The sequence below is a fragment of the Piliocolobus tephrosceles genome, chromosome 17 (genome assembly GCF_002776525.5).
Source record: "Piliocolobus tephrosceles isolate RC106 chromosome 17, ASM277652v3, whole genome shotgun sequence".
In the NCBI taxonomy this organism is placed as follows: Eukaryota; Metazoa; Chordata; class Mammalia; order Primates; family Cercopithecidae; genus Piliocolobus; species Piliocolobus tephrosceles.
In genome coordinates, this window is record NC_045450.1 from 8,608,992 (window position 1) to 8,631,537 (window position 22,546).

Sequence of the window (22,546 nt, forward strand, 5' to 3'; positions counted from 1 at the left end):
TCTTTGATTTCACTGAGCAGTGGTTTGTAGTTCTCCTTGAAGAGGTCCTTTACATCCCTTGTAAGTTGGATTCCTAGGTATTTGATTCTCTTTGAAGCAATTGTGAATGGAAGTTCATTCCTGATTTGGCTCTCTGCTTGTCTGTTACTGGTGTATAAGAATGCTTGTGATTTTTGCACATTACTTTTGTATCCTGAGACTTTGCTGAAGTTGCTTATCAGCTTAAGAAGATTTTGGGCTGAGACGATGGGGTTTTCTAAATACACAATCATGTCATCTGCAAACAGGGACAATTTGACTTCCTCTTTTCCTAACTGAATACCCTTGATTTCTTTCTCTTGCCTGATTGCCCTAGCCAGAACTTCCAACACTATGTTGAATAGGAGTGGTGAGAGAGGGCATCCCTGTCTTGTGCCAGTTTTCAAAGGGAACTTTTCCAGTTTTTGCCCATTCAGTATGATATTAGCTGTGGGTTTGTCATAAATAGCTCTTATTATTTTGAGGTACGTTCCATCAATACCGAATTTGTTGAGCGTTTTTAGCATGAAGGGCTGTTGAATTTTGTCAAAAGCCTTTTCTGCATCTATTGAGATAATCATGTGGTTCTTGTCTTTGGTTCTGTTGATATGCTGGATTACGTTGATTGATTTGCGAATGTTGAACCAGCCTTGCATCCCAGGGATGAAGCCCACTTGATCATGGTGGATAAGCTTTTTGATGTGCTGCTGAATCCGGTTTGCCAGTATTTTATTGAGGATTTTTGCATCGATGTTCATCAGGGAGATTGGTCTAAAATTCTCTTTTTTTGTTGTGTCTCTGCCAGGCTTTGGTATCAGGATGATGCTGGCCTCATAAAATGAGTTAGGGAGGATTCCCTCTTTTTCTATTGATTGGAATAGTTTCAGAAGGAATGGTACCAGCTCCTCCTTGTACCTCTGGTAGAATTCAGCTGTGAATCCATCTGGTCCTGGGCTTTTTTTGGTGGGCAGGCTATTAATTGTTGCCTCAATTTCAGAGGCTGCTATTGGTCTATTCAGGGATTCAACTTCTTCCTGGTTTAGTCTTGGAAGAGTGTACGTGTCCAGGAAATTATCCATTTCTTCTAGATTTTCTAGTTGATTTGCGTAGAGGTGTTTATAGTATTCTCTGATGGTAGTTTGTATTTCTGTGGGGTCGGTGGTGATATCCCCTTTATCATTTTTTATTGCGTCTATTTGATTCCTCTCTCTTTTCTTCTTTATTAATCTTGCTAGCGGTCTGTCAATTTTGTTGATCTTTTCAAAAAACCAACTCCTGGATTCATTGATTTTTTGGAGGGTTTTTTGTGTCTCTATCTCCTTCAGTTCTGCTCTGATCTTAGTTATTTCTTGCTTTCTGCTAGCTTTTGAATGTGTTTGCTCTTGCCTCTCTAGTTCTTTTAATTGTGATGTTAGAGTGTCAATTTTAGATCTTTCCAGCTTTCTCTTGTGGGCACTTAGTGCTATAAATTTCCCTCTACATACTGCTTTAAATGTGTCCCAGAGATTCTGGTATGTTGTATCTTTGTTCTCATTGGATTCAAAGAACATCTTTATTTCTGCTTTCATTTCGTTATGTACCCAGTAGTCATTCAGGAGCAGGTTGTTCAGTTTCCATGTAGTTGAGCGGTTTTGATTGAATTTCTTAGTCCTGAGTTCTAGTTTGATTGCACTGTGGTCAGAGAGACAGTTTGTTATAATTTCTGTTCTTTTACATTTGCTGAGGAGTGCTTTACTTCCAATTATGTGGTCAATTTTGGAATAAGTGTGATGTGGTGCTGAGAAGAATGTATATTCTGTTGACTTGGGGTGGAGAGTTCTATAGATGTCTATTAGGTCCGCTTGGTGCAGAGATGAGTTCAATTCCTGGATATCCTTGTTAACTTTCTGTCTCGTTGATCTGTCTAATGTTGACAGTGGAGTGTTGAAGTCTCCCATTATTATTGTATGGGAGTCTAAGTCTCTTTGTAAGTCTCTAAGGACTTGCTTTATGAATCTGGGTGCTCCTGTATTAGGTGCATATATATTTAGGATAGTTAGCTCTTCCTGTTGGATTGATCCCTTTACCATTATGTAATGGCCTTCTTTGTCTCTTTTGATCTTTGATGGTTTAAAGTCTGTTTTATCAGAGACTAGGATTGCAACCCCTGCTTTTTTTTGTTCTCCATTTGCTTGGTAGATCTTCCTCCATCCTTTTATTTTGAGCCTATGTATGTCTCTGCATGTGAGATGGGTCTCCTGAAGACAGCAGACTGATGGGTCTTGACTCTTTATCCAGTTTGCCAGTCTGTGTCTTTTAATTGGAGCATTTAGTCCATTTACATTTAAGGTTAATATTGTTATGTGTGATCTTGATCCTGCCATTATGATATTACGTGGTTATTTTGCTCATTAGTTGATGCAGTTTCTTCCTAGGCTCGATGGTCTTTACATTTTGGCATGTTTTTGCAGTGGCTGGTACCAGTTGTTCCTTTCCATGTTTAGGGCTTCCTTCAGGGTCTCTTGTAAGGCAGGCCTGGTGGTGACAAAATCTCTAAGCATTTGCTTATCTGTAAAGAATTTTATTTCTCCTTCACTGATGAAACTTAGTTTGGCTGGATATGAAATTCTGGGTTTAAAATTCTTTTCTTTAAGAACGTTGAATATTGGCCCCCACTCTCTTCTGGCTTGTAGAGTTTCTGCCGAGAGATCTGCTGTCAGTCTGATGGGCTTCCCTTTGTGGGTAACCCGACCTTTCTCTCTGGCTGCCCTTAAGATTTTTTCCTTCATTTCAACTTTGGTGAATCTGGCAATTATGTGTCTTGGAGTTGCTCTTCTGGAGGAGTATCTTTGTGGCGTTCTCTGTATTTCCTGAATTTGAATGTTGGCCTGGCCTGCTAGGTTGGGGAAGTTCTCCTGGATGATATCCTGTAGAGTGTTTTCCAATTTGGTTCCATTTTCCCCCTCACTTTCAGGCACCCCAATCAGACGTAGATTTGGTCTTTTGACATAATCCCATACTTCTTGCAGGCTTTGTTCATTTCTTTTTCTTCTTTTTTCTTTTGGTTTCTCTTCTCGCTTCATTTCATTCATTTGATCCTCAATCGCTGATACTCTTTCTTCCAGTTGATCGAGTCGGTTACTGAAGCTTGTGCATTTGTCACATATTTCTCGTGTCATGGTTTTCACCTCTGTCATTTCGTTTATGACCTTCTCTGCATTAATTAGTCTAGCTGTCAATTCTTCCACTTTTTTTTCAAGATTTTTAGTTTCTTTGCGCTGGGTACGTAATTCCTCCTTTAGCTCTGAGAGGTTTGATGGACTGAAGCCTTCTTCTCTCATCTCATCAAAATCATTCTCTGACCAGCTTTGATCCGTTGCTGGCGATGGGCTGTGCTCCTTTGCAGGAGGAGATGCGCTCTTATTTTTTGAATTTCCAGCTTTTCTGCCCTGCTTTTTCCCCATCTTTGTGGTTTTATCTGTCACTGGTCTTTGATGATGGTGACGTACTGATGGGGTTTTGATATAGGTGTCCTTCCTGTTTGATAGGTTTCCTTCTGACTGTCAGGACCCTCAGCTATAGGTCTGTTGGAGATTGCTTGAGGTCCACTCCAGACCCTGTTTGCCTGGGTATCAGCAGCAGAGGTTGCAGAAGATAGAATATTGCTGAACAGCGAGTGCACCTGTCTGATTCTTGCTTTGGAAGCTTCCTCTCAGGGGTGTACTCCACCCTGTGAGGTGTGGGGTGTCAGACTGCCCCTAGTGGGGGATGTCTCCCAGTTAGGCTACTCAGGGGTCAGTGACCCACTTCAGCAGGCAGACTGCCCCTTCTCAGATCTCAACCTCCGTGTTGGGAGATCCACTGCTCTCTTCAAAGCTGTCAGACAGAGTCGTTCGCGTTTCACAGGCTTCTACTCCTTTAGCTGAGCCCTGTCCCCAGAGGCGCAGTCTACAGAGACAGGCAGGTTTCCTTGAGCTGCTGTGAGCTCCACCCAGTTCCAGCTTCCCAGCGGCTTTAGTTACCTACTTAAGCCTCAGCGATGGCGGGCGCCCCTCCCCCAGCCTCGCTGCTGCCTTGCGGTTAGATTGCCGCAGACTGCTGTGTTAGCAAGGAGAGAGGCTCCGTGGGCGTGGGACCCTCCCGGCCAGGTGTGGGATACAATCTCCGGTGTGCCGGTGTTACAGCGCAGTATTGGGGTGGGAGTTACCCGATTTTCCAGGTGTTGTGTGTCTCAGTTCCCCTGGCTAGGAAAAGGGACTCCCTTCCCCCTCGCGCTTCCCAGGTGAGGCGATGCCTCGCCCTGCTTCAGCTCTCGCTGGTCGGGCTGCAGCAGCTGACCAGCACCGATTGTCCGGCACTCCCGAGTGAGATGACCCCAGTACCTCAGTTGAAAATGCAGAAATCGCCGGTCTTCTGTGTCGCTCGCGCTGGGAGATGGAGACTGAAGCTGCTCCTATTCGGCCATCTTGCTCCGCCCCTCATCCCAAAACTTCATCTGGCCAACCCAACTCATTCTCTAAAACTCAGCTCAGATGTCTTCTCTTCCCCAGAGCCTTCCTTTCTCAATGACAGCCAAGGTTTCTGCCTTGGGCTCCTAGACCCTCCTGACCTTCCTTCTAACATGGACTGTATCACCCTATATTGCACGAACCCACCTGTCTCTCTCCTCCTGTAGAATGTGAACGTATCACTCATTTCTATAGCCCAAGATCCACACAATGTCCAGGACAGAACATGCGCTGAAAGAATATTTGAAGAATGAACAAATAAATATTCTCTATAGCTACTGGAGTAACCTAACATTTTGTCAATAACATAGGAACCTACACAGTAAATTCCTTGTATAAAAAACTATGCATCTGTCTTCATAAACCACCGTGATTCATTGGTCAAACTGGCTTATGTAATTCAATATTTTCCTTTTGCCTAGACTGCCACGAAGCTCAAAGCTAAATGCCATGATAAACAATAACAACAGTATTAGCCTAGGTTTTGTTTTTGTGACTCATTTTCTTTTTCCTTCACTGTGATTTTGTTGCTGTTTTTGTTTTCTGTTTCCCATTTACTGACTCATCAACAGCAAACAACTTTATATAGGCAAACTGCAAAGACCAAGTAAAGGACATATGCAAGCCCTCTCACGCTTGCTTTATGTCTTATTTAACAGAAAAGCACACCTTTTGGATAAGTAACAGGTATAATTTGTCTAAGTGGTAAATGAATACTCAACAAATATGTGTTGAGCATTAACTGAGCCAGGCATTAAGCTGGGTCCTGTGCATATACAGAAGAAAACACATGGTCTCCTCACTCAAGGAGTACTTTGTTTACCTGGAAGTAAAGGGGGTGATATTTGAGCAGGGTCTTAATAGATATGTAGGAGTTCACTAGTAGAAGAAACAAAATCTGCTGAATTTTAAGAATGTCAAGTGACTTGATATTGCTAAAAGATACATGTGAATGAGCAGTCAGCAGACAACCAACCTGCTGAGACAAGGAAGGATAGCTCATAAGACACTTAGGAACAGACCTTGCTGATAAGTTTAGACTTTACCCTACAGGCCACTGGTCTATAACTGTTTTACGTAGGGGGACCCCTTTTCAGTGTTCAGAGATTTCATGGCAGTAGTCTCAGTGCAAATCGACTGAGAAAAACACATGACAGCAGAAGTCATAGTAAGTTCAGTGATGCATTTAAATTAATTTGTACTTTGTTCAACCCAATCAAATTTACAGACATCTGAAAAATAGCTGCACCCAGCAAAACATACAATGCTCCCCTCAGAGATATGAATAAAATATGAATGTGTCTATTCCAAGTGGTTACTCTTCTCTCCTCAACATCTTTCCTTTTTTTTTTCCTCTCTCTCTCTCTCTATTTGTCTCTCTCCCTAATATCTTATCTTGTGAGGCTTGGCATTGAAATGCAGTTTCCACAGTGCGTGTTTCCACTGTGGTTATAACTCGTGGACCTGTTTTATCGGATGCTCCTGTCTTTTGTTTAATCAGGCCTATGTTGCACCCTTTCTCTTTTCTTTCTAGTTGTTCTTCTCTTTCTCCTATGTTCTTGATCACTAATCTATTGTTGGCCAGGCTCAGTGGCTCATACCTGTCATCCCAACACTTTGGGAGGCCAAGGTGGGAAGATTACTTGCATCGGGGAGTTCAAGACCAACCTGGACAACATAGCAAGAGCCCTTATCTACCAAAAATAAAAAATAACCAGGCATAGTGGCACATGCCTGTAGTTGTCCCAGCTACTCAGGAGGCTGAGGTAGGAGGATTGCTTGAGCCCAGGAGGTTGAGGCTGCAGTGAGCTGTAATTATACCACTGCACTCACCCTGTGCAACAGAGTTATACTCTGTATATAAAAAAAAAAACATCATCATCACCATCATCATCATCTATTGCTGTCAAGTTACATTTTGATGTGTTAATCTAATTCTGTGGTCCTTAAATATTCATGTGTATCAGAACCGCCCAGAGGGCTACTCAAATACAGATTGTTGCGCGTCATTCCCAGAGTTTCTAATTCAGTCGATCATTAGTGGGGCCTGAGAATTTGCTTTTCTAACAAATTCCCAAATGGGGTTGATGCCACTGATCGAGGGGCCACACTTTGAGAACCAGTGAGCTACCTTATCTCCCTTCTCCTACTATATGACCATTTCATCTATGGTTTCATTGGTTTCTTACATATTTTACCCTTCTTAAAATTCTCAAACCTTTGATTTCATAAAGAAATGCTCAGCCAGGCATGGTGGCTCATGCCTGTAATCCCACCACTTCGGGAGGCTAAGGGAGAAGGATGGCTTGATCCTAAGAGTTTGAGACCAGCCTGGGCAACATAGGAAGACCCTATCTCTACAGAAAATTTAAAAATTAACTGGGTGTGGTGGTGTGTGCCTGTCATCCCAGCTGCCTTAGAGGCTGAGGTGGGAGGATCACTTGAGCCCAGCAGATGGCAGCTATAGTGAGCTATGATCATGCTACTGCACTCCAGCCTGGGAACAGAGCAAGACCCTGTCTCGAAACAAAAAAGAAATGTTCAAAATGAATAAAACAATTATATTAAGAGCATAAGTGTTCATAATATATACCTACAATCCCGATGAACACTTTTACATGCACCACGATGTTTAAGATTGATTGTATACATTAAAGAATCCCTTAACTCATTTCAAACTGTTAAGTAAATCAACACAGATAATTTGCATTCCTTCTCATTGTCACCTGTCAGTAATTGTAAACATTTATAAATGAGGAGCCAAGAATTTCATGTGATCTCTTTAGATTTACATGTTTACCTGAGAGACTGAACGTACCAACAGTGACCAGTCTCTATACAGAACCCTGAGCCAACTATCTGCAGCGACCAGCCCGGACATTATCTACAGGAACCAGCCCAGGGCACCAGCCTGCTCTCTGTAAGTCAGACTTGTAGAAAGTCCGCTCACTGTATGTAGCAACTGGCTCAGGAAGCCAGGCAACAACCCCAGTAACAATCGGTCCCAAATGCCCAGGATTCCAAAAATAACTGACAACTTCCCTAAAATTTTTGTCCCTGCATCCAACTGGGGATAAACCCAAGAAAGCTAAACAGACACCCCTACCAGATCACAGCAGAAGACCACTTCTAATTATCCCACCTTCAGGTTCCCCATGACAACAGCTCCAATCAGAGCACACCGAGTCTTCTTTTTCTTCTGCAATAAAGGTTTCCCTCTCCTCTATCTACCTTTGAGTGTCTGCCAAAACGCAAGTGATGCTGGCTGACTCCCTTGCTATGGCAAGCTCTGAATAAATAGCTTTTGCTTGTTCTTATTTGGCTGGGCTGCGTTTATTTCTAAAGCTAGCTGGGAAGACAGGGGAAGGCCACAGCCAACTGAGCCTTGGGTAAATGTATCTAAGCATTACATAAAATACCTGTATGTACAAGACCCATTAGAATGTTTATCCAGTCTGCATATAATGGTTGCTGCAGGTATGTGTTCTCAGGCTCTTTTCTGGAATTCTGTTGAGGGATCGTGTGGTCTCATTGATGGCAAATATGGCTGGGGGAAAGGGGGAGTCGTCAAGGAATTTTTGAGCTGAGAAGTGTCAAGATTTTTGCATTAAAGACACCATCCCAGCAGCTGTGTGGAGGATGAGGAGTAAGGAAGGGCAGAATGTATCAACCAGGATTTCTCCAAAGGGGTTAAGCAAGAACTCTAGACCAGATTCTGTCTCCATGGAGGCACTTCCTTGTCCTGAAATGCATTCCCATTGCCTCTGCAGAGGCACGCTTTCTCTCCTTCTTTCTTTCTTTCCTTCTTTCTTTCCTTTTTTTTTTTTTTTTTTTTTTTTTTTTTTTTTTTTTTTTGAGATGGAGTCTCGCTCTGTAGCCCAGGCTGGAGTACAGTGGTGTAATCTCGGCTCACTACAACCTCCGCCTCCCGAGTTCTAGCTATTCTCTTGCCTCAGCCTCCTGAGTAGCTGGGATTACAGGTGCCCGCCACTACACCTGGCTAATTTTTGTATTTTTACTAGAGACAGGGTTTCACCATCTTGGCCAGACTGGTCTTGAACTCCTGACCTTGTGATCCACCCGCCTCGGCCTCCCAAAGTGCTGGGATTACAGGCATGAGCCACTGCGCCCGGCCGGCACACTTTCTTTACTGAACACAGAGGTTGGCAAGGTTGTCTTCTCAGGCAGAAAGAGGTCCTCGCGTGGCCTCTGAGCGAAGTCTCGGGGAAGTGCAGACCACAGTCACGGTTATTTAATTACCATGAGAGACTTTCATCAGGACACCAACAGGCAAGTTCACAGCTGAGAAACCCCTCTTAATTGCTGGGCTTGGGAGGCCCATCATTCCTTTGATGGGCCTGCGGCTTGCTCTTTTGACCTCCAACATCTGGATTTGCTGGGGCTGTGGAAATGATTCCCAGTCCAGGTGATAGAAATGTCAGGAACAAGACTCTGACCCAAATATTTGGCCAGACTTTGTTAATTTCATGAGGAAGGGGAAACACAAGTTTCATGCTCCTGGAACGGCTGCAAGCAAGACCCTCTGAAAAGCCTATTCTTCAAATAAGTTAGTTAGACACCGTGAGTTTGAATCTAAGCTCCAGCTCCTAGTAACGGTGGGACCCTAACTGAGCAAATGGCTTAGTTAGCCTCTCCACCCCCGGATTTTCTCATTTGTGAAAAGGACATGATATGAGTTCCCACCTCTCAGGGTTACTGTGAAATGATGCATGTAAAGGGTTTGGCAGTGTGCCTGACCCATAGCAAACTCTGGCGATTATAACGCATGTTTCTTGAGTGTTGGGTGACACGTCTATAGTTTCCTACAGTCAAGGTCAATGATTCTCAGATACTAGCTATGTACAGCATGGCTTTACAACCTTTTATTATTATTACCTCCCTGATGAGTCTTTTAAGCTTTTTTTCCTAATCGTCACCCCACACACACCCTTGAAATAATAGCACAGGTGCACTGTGTATCTGTTTCTGTACTGTGACCCTTTGCAGGGCCACAAACCATTGTATTATCCAACATCTTTTCACCCCCCAAGAGTCAATTATCTGAACAAAGATGAAATCTTACATGCTTTTTTTTGTCTTTTTCTCGCCCATAGAGAAGTGAGCTAAAAAATGCCGTGTATGGATGTATACAAAAAAAAATACACCCACATATGGAAAATGCTTTGTTTTACTTTAACTGATGGGAATGACCATGTGAAATATTTCAATTGTATACAGTTGGTGGAGGAGCTAGTGTTCAAAAGAAATAAAGCATCTTCCAATTCAGCAAAGAGAGAGAGAGAGATCCAGTTGTTGCCTGCATTAAGAATGCATGATCCAGCTGGGTGCGGCGGCTCACACCTGCAATCCCAGCACTTTGGGAGGTGGAGGCGGGCGGATCACCGGTCAGGAGATAGAGACCAACCTGGCTAACATGGTGAAACCCCGTCTCTACTAAAAGTACAAAAAATTAGCCTGGCATGGTGGCGGGCACCTGTAGTCCCAGCTACTTGGGAGGCTGAGGCAGGAAAATGGTGTGAACCCAGGAGGGGGAGCTTGCAGTGAGCCGAGATCTTGCCACTGCACTCCAGCCTGGGCAACAGTGCAAGACTCCATCTCAAAAAAAAAAAAAAAAGAATGCATGATCTCAGGTCGAGGGTGGTGGCTCACACCTATAATCCCAGCATTTTGGGAGGCCAAGGTGGGTGGATCACCTGAGGTCAGGAGTTCGAGACCAGCCTGGCCAACATGGCAAAACCCCGTCTCACTAAAAATACAAAAATTAGCCCAAAGTGGTGGTTGGTACCTGTAGTCCCAGCTACTAGGGAGGCTGAGGCAGGAGAATCACTTGAACCCAGAGGCAGAGGTTGCAGTGAGCCATAATCGAGCCACTTCACTCAAGCCTGGGCAACAACAGCAAAACTCCGTCTCAAAAAAAAAAAGGAATGCATGATCTCAAAGTGAGATTTGTGTGAACTGAGAAAAATAAGAAAGTTCACATGCATTCTGTTTAAAATTCAACCTTGTATTTCAAGATACCATATTTTCCTTCGTGTGTGTGTGTACATGTGTGAGAGACAGTTGTAAGAGGAAACGGTAGTGACTGTCTTTTTGTATGTGGGGTTCTGTGTCTGTGTGCTCAGGTGGTGGCTGAACTGATGGACTTACTTGCCGTGATGAAAAGTACGTAACAGAACTTCTACCTGTATTAGTCAGGGTTCTCTAGAGGGCAGAACTAATAGAATAGATGAATATATAAAAGGGAATTTATTCAGGAGAATCGGCTTACATGATCACAAGGTGAAGTCCCACCACAGTCCGTCTGCAAGCTGAGGAGTAACGAAGCCAGTAGTGGCTCAGTTCGAGTCCCAAAACCTCAAAACCAGTGAAGCCAACTGTGCACCCTTCAGCCTGTGGCCAAAGGCCCAAGAGCCCCTGGCAAACCACTGGTGTAAGCCCAAGAGTCCAAAAGCTAAAGAACTTGGAATCTGATGTTCCAGGGCAGGAAGCATCTAGCACGGGAGAAAGATGAAGGCCAGAAGACTCAGCAAGTCAGCTTCTTCCAGCATCTTCTGCCTGCTTTTTCTAACCTTGCTGGCAGCCAATGGGATGGTGCCTACCCACGTTGTGGGTGGGTCTTCCTCTCCCAGTTCACTGACTCAAATGATAACCTCTTCTGGCAACAGCCAGAAATACCCAGATACACCCAGAAACGATACTTTGCATCTTTCAAGCCAATCAAGTTGACGCTTAATATTAACCATCACAGTACCCCAGAATTTTGTTCGTGTTCTCTGGAATCTAAAATCTGGTCCCTCCTGGCAGGGCGCGGTGACTCACGCCTGCAATCCCAGCACTTTGGGAGGCCAAGGCAGGCGGACCACAAAGTCAGGAGTTTGAGAGCACCCTGACCAACATGGTGAAACCCCGTCTCTACTAAAAATACAAAATTAGCCAGGCGTAGTAGTGCATGCCTGTAATCCCAGCTACTTGGGAGGATGAGGCAGAAGAATCGCTTGAACCCTGGAGGCGGAGGTCGCAGTGAGCCGAGATCACACCATTGCACTCCAGCCTGGGCAACAAGAGCGAAATTTCTTCTGAAAAAAAAAAAACAAACAAACAACAACAAAAAAAAAAAACTGGTCCCTCCTAACACTCCAGCTTTTGGGGCCCTGAAGGTCCACATCCTGCCCACTCCCATATCCACATATGCTTGTGGCTGCTAGAGCGACTCATCCCCTTCCTCAACCTGTGGTCCTCCCTGAACCCATAGGATAGAACATCCACTGTTCCCCTCCTAAGAGAACCACAGTAGAAGAGTGAGCAAAACATTACTGGTCACAGCTATTCTGCACCTCACCTTGTACTTGATTTGCAGAACTACAAAGATGAATATTACATGGTTCTGACCCTAAAGGAGTTCAAAGTCTAGCAAAGGTGACAGGTCTCCCGCCATCCTGTTCGTTCACTCTTTCTTGTTCTACTGAGCTATGGGTCTCCCAGGAAACATGCTCTGGTCTCTAGCACTGGAGGATTTTTTTCTCCAAAGAAAGGATCCCCTAGAATTCTGGTTTTTACCAGAACCAAGAACTAGGAACAAGACTCTGGCCAAAATATTTGGCCAGACTTTGTTAATTTCATGAGGCAGGTAAAATGCAAGTCTCACGCTCCTGGAATGGCTGCAAGCAAGACCCTCTAAAAAGCCTGTTCTTCAAATACGTTCGTCAGACACCATGTGTTTGAATCCAAGCTCCAGCCCCTAGTAAAGGCAGGACCATGACTGAGGGAGTGGCTTAGCCTACACTGTGTAGCCTTCTCTACACTGTTATACTTAAAAATAATATTTAAGGTAAAAAAACAAAGATGACTATGTCAAGGCCAAATTAGGTGAGCACTGCATAAGAAGAGAATTCCACAAATAAACAGTTGGCCCCAAACTCAGCTTCCTGGTGGCCAAAGCAAAGAGAGAAAGTTCATCAGTGACAACATTCCCAGTATCCTCAGATTTGACCATAGTAAAGACTGACAAGAAACATTGACTTTCTGTCTGTGAGGCAAGACAGAAATTTGTCTTTTCAAAACCTTTCATAGAATAGCACAATTGATGTTATGAGAGCATCTCAAACAATATTCTGAAGTAAAATTTAACAGTGTGTTTCTAGGGGTGTTTTATTAAACTTCTCCATTCAAGCTCATGTACCAAACGTAAAACCCATGGTCATAATTGTGCAAAACTGAGAACCGCCCAAATGTCCTTCACTAGGTTATTGGATATACCAATTGTACTACATCAGAACCATGGAATACTATGCAGCAATGAAAAGGAACAAATGCAACAATGTGGATGGATCTCCAAGGTATCCATCCAATATGCTGAGTGAAGAAGAGCCAGTCTCCAAAGATTCTATATTGTATGATTCCATTTTTAGATAACATTCTCAAAATTACAGAGCTCCAGAGGTAGAAGACAGATGAGTGATTGCCAGGGGTCAAGCAAGGACTACAAGGAGAACCAGGCACAGCAGCTCATACCTGTAATCCCAGCACTTTGAGAGGCTGAAGCAAGAGGATCTCTTGAAGCCAGGAATTTGAGACCAGCCTGGGCAACACAGCAAGACTCCATCTCTGCAAAAAAAACAATTTAAATATTAGCCGGGCATGGTTGTGTGTGCCTGTAGTCCCAACTACTAGGGAGGCTAAGGTGGGAGCATCACTTGAACCCAGGAGGTTGAGGCTGTAGTGACCTATGTTCACTCCACTGCACTCCAGCCTGGGCAACAGAGTGAGACTCTATTTCTTTAAAAGAAAAAAAAAAAAAAAAGACTACAAAGTGTAGTTACATAGAGCTCCTTTGAGGTGATGGAAAAGTTCTGCTTCATGATTGTGCTTGATTGTGCTGTGCACAAATCTATACATGGCAGAAATCTGCACAAAACTGTACACACACACACACAAAGATAAGATCTGTAGTTTAGCAGTATCGCAATGTGGATTTCCTAGCTTTGACATTGTACTGCAATTATGTAGGATGCCACCACTGGGGAAAGATAAGTGAAGGGTTCAAGGGACTCTCTGTTCTGTTTTTGCCACTTCCTGCGAGCCTATAATTATTTCAAAATAAATCGGAAAAAAAAAAAAAGACAATGACTATGCTCTGAGGTCCTACCTGCTCCTGAATTCTCTAACTCAGGGACCCTGGCCTTCCGCCCTGAAGGTGAAACCTTGCTGTTCCTACACAAACCCCTCCCCTCCCCTCCAGCAGCCCTTGATTCTCAGGCTTAACAGCTCCCAGGGCCCGCGGAGCTGTGATTCTGAAGTCGTCTTTGATCACTCACTTTAGGTCTCTTACCACTTAAGCTGCCTGTATTTAAACTCTCCCCGAGTGATCTCCATCCTTTTATCCAGGTCCTTTGATGGCTTGACTCTGGTCACTTGCTAATCCAGCTGAGGTTTTTGCTTCCTGCCAGGTTTTTCTTCCGACTTCTCATCCTCCCCTTTGTTGCTCACCCTTTGCTTGGCGAAGAGGCCAGGATGGAGAGGGCAGGAGAGCACAGGAGTGCTGACCGCAGCCGTTTCATTCCTCTGGTCTGAGAAACACTCAGCTGGCCCTGGGGCATCGGCTCAGTGCCCCTGCTTTCCAGACCAAGATCAAGACCTGTGATTTAATGGGCATTATCTCATATCACTTTGAAATTGAGGTTCTGAAAAATCTGGCCATGGGAGGTTCCTGTGGGTGTCTATGGCCGGAGAACTCTTTCAGGAGAATGAAAATAGCTGTAGAGTCCAAAGAATCAGGAGATGGAGATTCAAGGACTTGAACTTTTTTTTTTTTTTTTTTTTTTTTGAGACGAGTCTTGCTCTGTCACCCAGGCTGGAGTGCAGTGGCACTATCTGGGCTCACTGCAATCTCAGCTTTTCAAGTTCATTATCCTCCCACCTTAGCCTCCAAAGTAGCTGGAATTACAGGCCTACACCACTACAGCTGCTAGCGGTTTTTTTTTTTTTTTTTTTTTTAGACAGGGTCTGTCTGTCACCAAGGCTGGAGTGCAGTGATACGATCTCAGCTCACTGCAACCTCTGCCTCCCAGGTTCAAGTGATTCTCATGCCTCAGCCTCCTCAATAGCTGGGATTACAGGCATGCGCCACTACACCCAGTTAATTTTTGTGTTTTTTGTAGAGATAGGGTTTCACCATGTTGCCCAGGCTAGTCTTGAACTCCTGAGCTCAAGTGATCCACCCACCTTGGCCTCCCTAACACTGCTTCACTGTAATACTTTCTTTCTCCAGAACAATAAGAGATGCATTTGAAAGGCCTTCCATTCTTTTTCCCCTTTATTGACTGCCCGGGCCCTGCAAACAGATGAGGTCATGTGATTTAGGGGGAAAAATGGGTAGCGGCGAACAGAGTGGCTCAAGCCTGCAATTCCAGCCCTTTGGGAGGCCGAGGCAGGAACATCGCTTGAGACCAGGAGTTTGAGACTGCAGTGATCTATGATTGCACCAAACTCTGTCTCTAATAGTAATAATAATAAAACGAGGCACCATTGCTGACCAGAGAGAGGGTCTCCTTCTTGGTCTCTCCTAGCCCCTTCATAACACTTGTCTCCGTTTGGAATCATACATGTGGCACTTGATTGATCCTCCACCCCCAACCATGCTTTCTGTGGGGTGGGCTCTGCTTCTCTTTTGCTCCCCATGCACAGTGTCTGCTGGTGCATACTAAGTCTTCCATAAGTATTTGCTGAATGTAAGAATGATGGAGTTAATTTAAGCCCAAGGAGTGAGGCCAGGTTCAAAAGGTCTGGAAACGAGTCAAGTAAGAATCCGAAGAGCAGCTGACACTGGCTTAGCACTCACAGATGAGAAGTCCTGTTCTATGCACTTTGCCTGCTGTAACTTATGCAACAACCCTGAGGGTAGGCACTGATGTTAGTGCTCTCTTAAGGATGAGGAAGTTGAGGGACGAGGAGCTTAAGCTGTTTGTCCTTGGTACCACAGCTGGGTATTCGAATGCCCATAGAGCCTGTGCTTTGAGCCCCCATGCTCTGCAGACCCCCAGAAGTAAACGTGGAAATGTGGCCTCATAGATGGCTGGAAGTCAGAAGGGGAGGCAGCCTTCGGTACCAGGACCTGCCCACTCGTGGGGTTTCCCTCCCCTCTCTTCCCAGATCTCTCCTTCTCAGTAACCTCTGTGGTCTCCTCTGGTTTCGCCCATGTGAGTTGGTGTTTATCATGCACATTTCCTGAGCTCTTCTCTCTTCGCATGTCACGCTGACTCTCTGAGCGCCTCATGCATCCCGAAGGTTTGCACTACTGATGCAGGGCAGGTTCTTGGCTTAGCCCAGGAAGGAATTCAAGAGCAAGCTCGTGGTACAAGAAAACAGCTGCACTGAGGATGCGGCAGGCTTGCAGCTCCGTGACTGCTCCTACAAGAGCAGGGACACCTCACAGGCAGTGTGGTGACAGTAGCAGCTCAGGGCAGTTTTGCAGTCTTTATACCCACTTTTAATGATATGCTAATTAAGGAGCAGCCTTTCAGAATCAGCTAGAAAATGAGCAGTAACTTCTGGGTGGGGGAGGGGTTGTTGCCATGGCAAGGGGCAGTAACCTCCAGGTGTTGTCATGGCAATGGTAAACTGTCGTGGCACTGGTGGATGTGTCTTTCGATGCCTCTTCCCAGCTTCCACCAGTCTTCAATCTGGTCTGGGGTCCAGTTGCACCTACTCCCTATCTCACCATTGTTTTCACGTCGATGGCTCCCCATGCCTCTGACCAGGTAATTCTCAACCAGGACAATCGTGTCCTCCAGGCACACGTGGCAATATCTGGAGATGTTTTTGGTTGTCATAATTGCAAAGAGGGGGTGCAGTGGGCATCTACTGGCTGGAATCCAGGGATTCTGCCAAACTGCCTACAATGCAGAAGGCAGCTCCCAAGAACAAAGAATATTTGGCCTCAAATGTCACTAGTACCAAAGTTGGGAAAGCCTGGTTGACCTAACCCTAAGAAGTATCTCCAACTGCCTCTTGGACGTGTCCCTCTTGGATGGCCCCACAGTGTCTCAAGCGCTGTCTTCCAGAATGAATTTACTATCCACTCCCCTCCTTCAACACTACCTGTCGGCATGCCTCCTGGCATTTTCCAGCTCTGTGAATCATAATACCATCCACACTCATATTTCATCTGGGAACCCAGTCTCTTCTTCCTGCATCCATCACTCGCCCAGTCCATCAATTCTACCTTGTAAATGCCAAGTCTGAATTCTTATCTCCTTCTCGTCAGCTCTGCCCACATTCTCTCATCTACACAAGTATCAGCCTGTCTGCCGGCCTTTGTCCCTGCAGTTATACCAGCCCCCGCTGCTCCAGCCCATCACTCAACTTCTAGATAGAGATCCTTCTAGGGCACAAAGGTATCGCCTCCTCCATAGAACTCCCCACTGGGTTTCCTTTTGGGTTGAAAAGGGGTGAAAACATTCATCCTTTTCATCCTTTGGTGATGAAGATACTCTAGAACTAGACAGTGGCGATGGTTGCATGACATTGTGCATGTACTAAATGCTACTGAGTTGTGTGCACTTTAGCTTTTGTTGTTGTTGTTTTGAGATGGAGTTTTGCTCTTGTTGCTCAGGCTGGAGGGCAATGGCATGATCTTGGCTCACTGCAACCTCCGCCTCCCAGGTTCAAGCGATTCTCCTGCCCCAGACTCCTAAATAGCTGGGATTACAGGTGCCTGCCACCACACCCAGCTAATTTTTTTAGTAGAGACGGGGTTTCACCATGTTGGCCAGGCTGGTCTCGAACTCCTGAGCTCAGGTGATCCGCCCGCCTCGGCCTCCCAAAGTGCTGGGATTATAGGCGTGAGCCACCACGCCTGACCCGTGTGCACTTTAAAACGATTGAAATGTAAATTTTATGTCATGTGTATTTTATCACAATTTTTAAAAACCCTCCACATTGATCTCGATACTCCTCCCTGTGGCCTTCCGTAATGTGGCCCCTGCTGACCCCTCCAGCCTCTGTTCTTGCTAAGGATGCAAATAAATAGTTGGATTTTGCTGGAGACCAGAGCAAAATCTGAGGTGTCTGAGCTCCCATGGTAGAAACAATGAGTCGGTGAGGCTTGAGAAAACAGGCTGCACTCGGAGAGGGTAGTGGATTGTACTTTGTAAGGGTGGCTCTAGCAGCTCTCCAATCCCCCATGCCCTTGCTACTCCTCCCAGGGAGGTTGACGTCTATGTTCCCTCCTTGTGAATCAGAACAGGCTGTGACTGTGGCAGAAAAGATGCCATATGACTTCTGAGACTAGGTCACAAAAGGTAACGCAACTTCCACCTTGCCCATGAGAGTACTAGCCCTGGGCCCAGGAACTGCCATTAAGCCTCCCAACAGCCCTGATACTACCAAATTGTCAGGAAGCCCAGTCTAGCCCATGTGGAGAGCCATATGGAAAGGCCCTGAGATGATGTAAAGAGAGAAGCGCTCAGCCTGCCCCTAGCTGCTCCACTGCCTGCTGTTCCAGCTCCAGCTACTGCATGAGAGAAGCCAAACCACAATCGCCCAGCTGACTCCTTCCGCAATTCCCAACTCTCAAAGACCACAAGTAATATACAAGGGTCACTGGTTTTAGCCACTACGTCTTGGGTGATTTGTTAGGCAGCTACAAAGAAATATGTGTGGCCCTTAAGAGCACAGGTGTTGGTCAGCAGCTTGCTCCCTTTTCCAGAACCAACTTACCCAGGGCATGAACTCAGGTAATTATTTCCTGCCTCTGAGCCTCAATTTCCTCACTTTGGGAAAAATAGTAACAGTACGTACCTCACAGATATCGTGGGAAGACTAAAGAAGATAAAGCACCGTCATCACTTGGTAATGTGAGCTGCTATTAACACTTTGATCTTTAAAATAATCTCTTGATATCGTGACTTTAGTGACTTCCTAGAGCTGCCCTAACAAACCACCACAAATTAGGTGGCTTAAAACAACAGCAATGTATTCTCTCACAATTCTGAAGGTCCAGAGTTCAAAATCAGCCCAGGCACGGTGGCTCACGCCTGTCATCCCAGCACTTTGGGAGGCTGAGACAGGTGGATCACCTGAGGTCAGGAGTTCAAGACCAGCCTGACCAACATGGTGAAACCCCATCTCTACTAAAAATACAGAAATTAGCCGGGTGTGTCGTGCATGCCTGTAATCCCAGCTACTGGGGAGGCTGAGGCAGGAGAATCACTTGAAACTGAGAAGCAGAGGTTGCAGTGAGCATACGCCACTTCACTCCAGCCTGGGCAACAGAGTGAGACTCTGTCTCAAAAAGAAAAAGAAAAAACAACAATGTTCAAAATCAAGGTGTCAGGCGGGCCATGCACCCTCTGAGGACTCCAGTGGAGGATCCTTTCTTGCCTATTCCAGCTCCTGGTGGCTCCAAGTGCTCCTTGGCTTGTGGCAGCATCACTCCAACCCCCACCTCTGCCTTCACGTGACCTTCTCTCTGTGTATCTCTCCACCCTCACCTGGTCTTCTTAAAAAGACACCAGCCATTGGATTTAGGGCCCACCCCAATCCAATATAACTTCATCTTAACTATAGTAATTACACCTGTAAAGACCCCTTTTCCTAAGTAAGGTCACATTTACAGGTACTGAAGTTACAATTTCAACATGATGTTTTGGGGGCACATGCTGGAACCTGCAACAGTCCTCTCTTTAGGTAGGCAACTACAACACCCGCCCTGAGCATGTCACCCTGCCTCTCAGGGTCCCATTGACAAAAGGTGGAAGATCAGATGCTGATATGATTACAGCCAGTTCTTTTTTTTTTTTTTTTTTTTTTTGAGATGCAGTTTACTCTGTCACCCAGGCTGGAGTGCAATGGCATGATCTCGGCTCACTGCAACCTCTGCCTCCCAGGTTCAAGTGATTCTCCTGCCTTAGCCTCCCAAGTAGCTGGGACTACAGGCACATGCCACCATGCCTAGCTAATTTTTTCTGTATTTTTAGTGGAGACAGGGTTTCACCGTGTTAGCCAGGATGGGCTTGATCTCCTGACCTCGTCTCAGCCTCCCAAAGTGCTGGGATTACAGGCATGAGCCACCGCGCCTGGCCTCTTTTTTTTTTTTTTTTTTTTTTTTTGAGATGGAGCTCACTCTGTCACCCAGGCTAGAGTGCAGTGGTGCGCTCTTGGCTCACTGCAACCTCCGCCTCCCAGGTTCAAATGATCTTCCTGCCTCAGCCTCCCGGGTAGCTGGGACTACAGACATGCACCACCATGCCCAGATGATTTTTGTATTTTTAGTAGAGACGGGGTTTCACCGCGTTGGCCAGGCTGGTCCCCAACTCCTGACCTCAAGTGATCCGCCCACCTCAGCCTCCCAAAACTCTGAGATTACAGGCGTGAGCCACCGAATCCGGCCTTAATTCCACCCAGTTCTGATACTAGCTGCTTCCATCACACACATCAGGACCAACGTCCCAGGTGTGGAGAAAAACCAATGGCTACTTCAAGCATTACAAGTGAATCCTCTGCCTGCCATGGGCTCCCTGAGCTGCTACTTCCAAGCAAGGACCCAGCAATCCAGTGGGTGCAGGAGGGAGCAAACTCCACCAAGGAATAGAGGTGGAAGGGGATGGGGGAGTCAGCTTATTCAATGCATGAATATTTTATCAGTCCTCAAAGCGTTGTTCCTCTTGTGGGGCTCTGAGTACTCTGTTAAAAGAAGCATTTCATTGAGGAAATAGAAATGAATATGGGACAGACGCAGATGTTCTAACAGAAGCCCCATGCCACCCTCACAAGGAGGAAGGTGCCTGAGCCCTGCAGTTGCGATGCTGCTGACTTGGTGCTGCTGATGATGGAGGAGCTGCGTGTGCGTGAAGCCCAGGTTTCCATGACACAGAAGCTACAGCACCAGGACAAGGACTGAGTTCCCTGTGCGGCTCTTTAGACCCCAAGGGTGGGAAGTTGGGAGCCTGGGGTGGCTGAATGGGAGGCAGAAGTGGGCGGCTTAGCTGGGCACTCAGAAGACCTGGCTTTGAGTCTCTGTTCTGTAAACTTCTGGCTAACGATCTTGTTGTGGTTATTGTTGTTGTTTGAGACAGGGTTTCACTCTGTTACCAAGGCTGGAGTGCAGTGGTGCCATCACAGCTCACTGCAGCCTCGACCTCCTAGGCTCAGTCCCCCCGCCTCAGCCTCCTGAGCAGCTGGGACTACAGGTGCATGCCACCAAATCCGGCAAATCCGGCTTTTTTTTTTTTTTTGGTAGAGATGGGGTCTTGCTATGTTGCTTAGGCTGGTCTCAAACTCCCGGGCTCACGTGATCCTCCTGTCCTGCCTGCCTGGCCTTCCAAATTGTTGGGACTACAGGTGTGAGCCACCATGCCTGACCTGGCCAATGATCTTGGATGCATCCTTGACCTCCCTGAGTTTCTGTTGGCTTGTCCATTAGTGGGAGCAAGGGTGGGCATCCTCTCCTTGGAGGACAGTGGCAAGGGTCACATGAGCCTTGGAACTTGCCCTGGAAATTCTAAAGTGCTCTACCATGTAAACAAAGGTTTGCAAGCCAGGGTGGCCCATCCTCAGCGACTAGGGGCTGTGCACAGAGGAGGCACTTCCTGCAGGCTCCAAAAGGCAGGTTGTTTATTCTCAAGGGAGAAAGGGAGGGAGGCAGCCCAAGATGTCAAAGGGAGATTCTGGGGCCGGAGTTCGAGTCTCATCCTGGTTCCTCTCACTATCAGCTTCTACCCAGAGCAAGTCTTCTCCTTCTGTGAACCTCAGGCTCCTGTTTGCCAGTCAGGGCATGAGAACACGCTTGGCAAGTTTCCAGGGGCCCTCACTATGTCTGGGATCCCCCGGCAGTCCCAACATTCACCTGCAGGAGAAGGCACCAAAGTCAGCATTGGGGACTGAGGCTGGGTGTATTAGTCTGTTCTCACACTGCTGGTAAAGAGGTACCTGAGACTGGGTAAATTATTAAGAAAAAGAGGTTGAATGGACTCACAGTCCTACATGGCTGGGAAGGCTTCACGGTCATGGCAGGAGTTGAAAGGCACGTCTTATGTCGCCACAGGCGAGAGGGAGAATGAGAGCCAAGCAAAAAGGGAAACTCTTAAAAAACCGTCAGGTTTCATGAGACTTACTCGCTACCATGAGAACAGTATGGGGGAAACCGCCCCCATGTTCGATCATCTCCCACAGGGTCCCTCCCATGACGTGGGAATTCTGGGAGCTACAATTCAACATGAGATTTGGGTGGGGACACAGACAAACCATATCACTGAGTTTACAGTCTGCCCCTGTCTGTCCAGCCCTAGGGAGATTCCCCTTCCCTTGCCTACAGCACAGGCTTGGGCAACACTTATTGAGCTAATTAATCAAGGCAAAATTAGGAGGAAGACTTGCTGGTCTCTCAAAAGACTGGACAGCACATTATATTCATTGTACAACACACTCTTCCCTGCTACCTTCTCCCTATCTGCTTTACAGAACTTCTTACCAGGAAGTATACCCCACATTCCACCAGCCACTTTTACTGTGTGTCATACCCATGCAGTCATACACACACATGCACAGGCCCTGGAATGTCAGCTTCAAAAGGCAGGTTTTGAGTCACTTTTCTTCACTATTAAATCCTTGGTGTTTCAAACAGCACTGGTACATCAGGCATCAAATAAGTCACTGTTGAATGAATGAGTCAATGAACATATGAATGAGCAAGTGAATGAATGAATACCTGTATGAACAAGTGTGTGAGCAAGTGATGAGTGAGGGAGTGAATGAGTGAGTGAATAAATGAATGAGTGAATAAATGAATTAGTAATGAGTGAGTGAATGAATGAGGGAGGAATTAGTGAGGGAATGAATGAATGAGGGAGGGAATGCGTGAGTGACTACTGAATGAGTGAGTGAGTGAATGAGTAAATGAGTGAATGAATGAGTGACGGAATGAGTGAGTGAATGAATGAGTGAGTGAATGAGTAAATGAGTGAGGGAAGGAGGGAATGAGTGAGTGAATGAGTGAGGGAGGAAGGGAATGAGTGAGGGAATGA

The 22,546-nt window shown here is 46.0% G+C and overlaps 1 protein-coding gene across 2 annotated transcripts in view; it reads right to left on the minus strand.

Moving 5' to 3' along the window:
- TMEM114 (transmembrane protein 114) overlaps positions 1-22,546 on the minus strand; it is a 61,995-nt gene that overhangs the window by 12,929 nt on the left and 26,520 nt on the right. Inside the window, exon 3 of one of the 2 annotated variants that reach the window (XM_026446856.1) lies at positions 12,951-13,130. The exons of the other annotated variant lie outside the window; for it this stretch is intronic. Within the exon in view, the coding sequence (XP_026302641.1) occupies positions 13,006-13,130 (125 nt within the window). The 3' untranslated portion in view covers positions 12,951-13,005. Of the gene's footprint in view, positions 1-12,950; positions 13,131-22,546 lie in introns of those variants that run through there. 2 annotated transcript variants of the gene reach the window in all.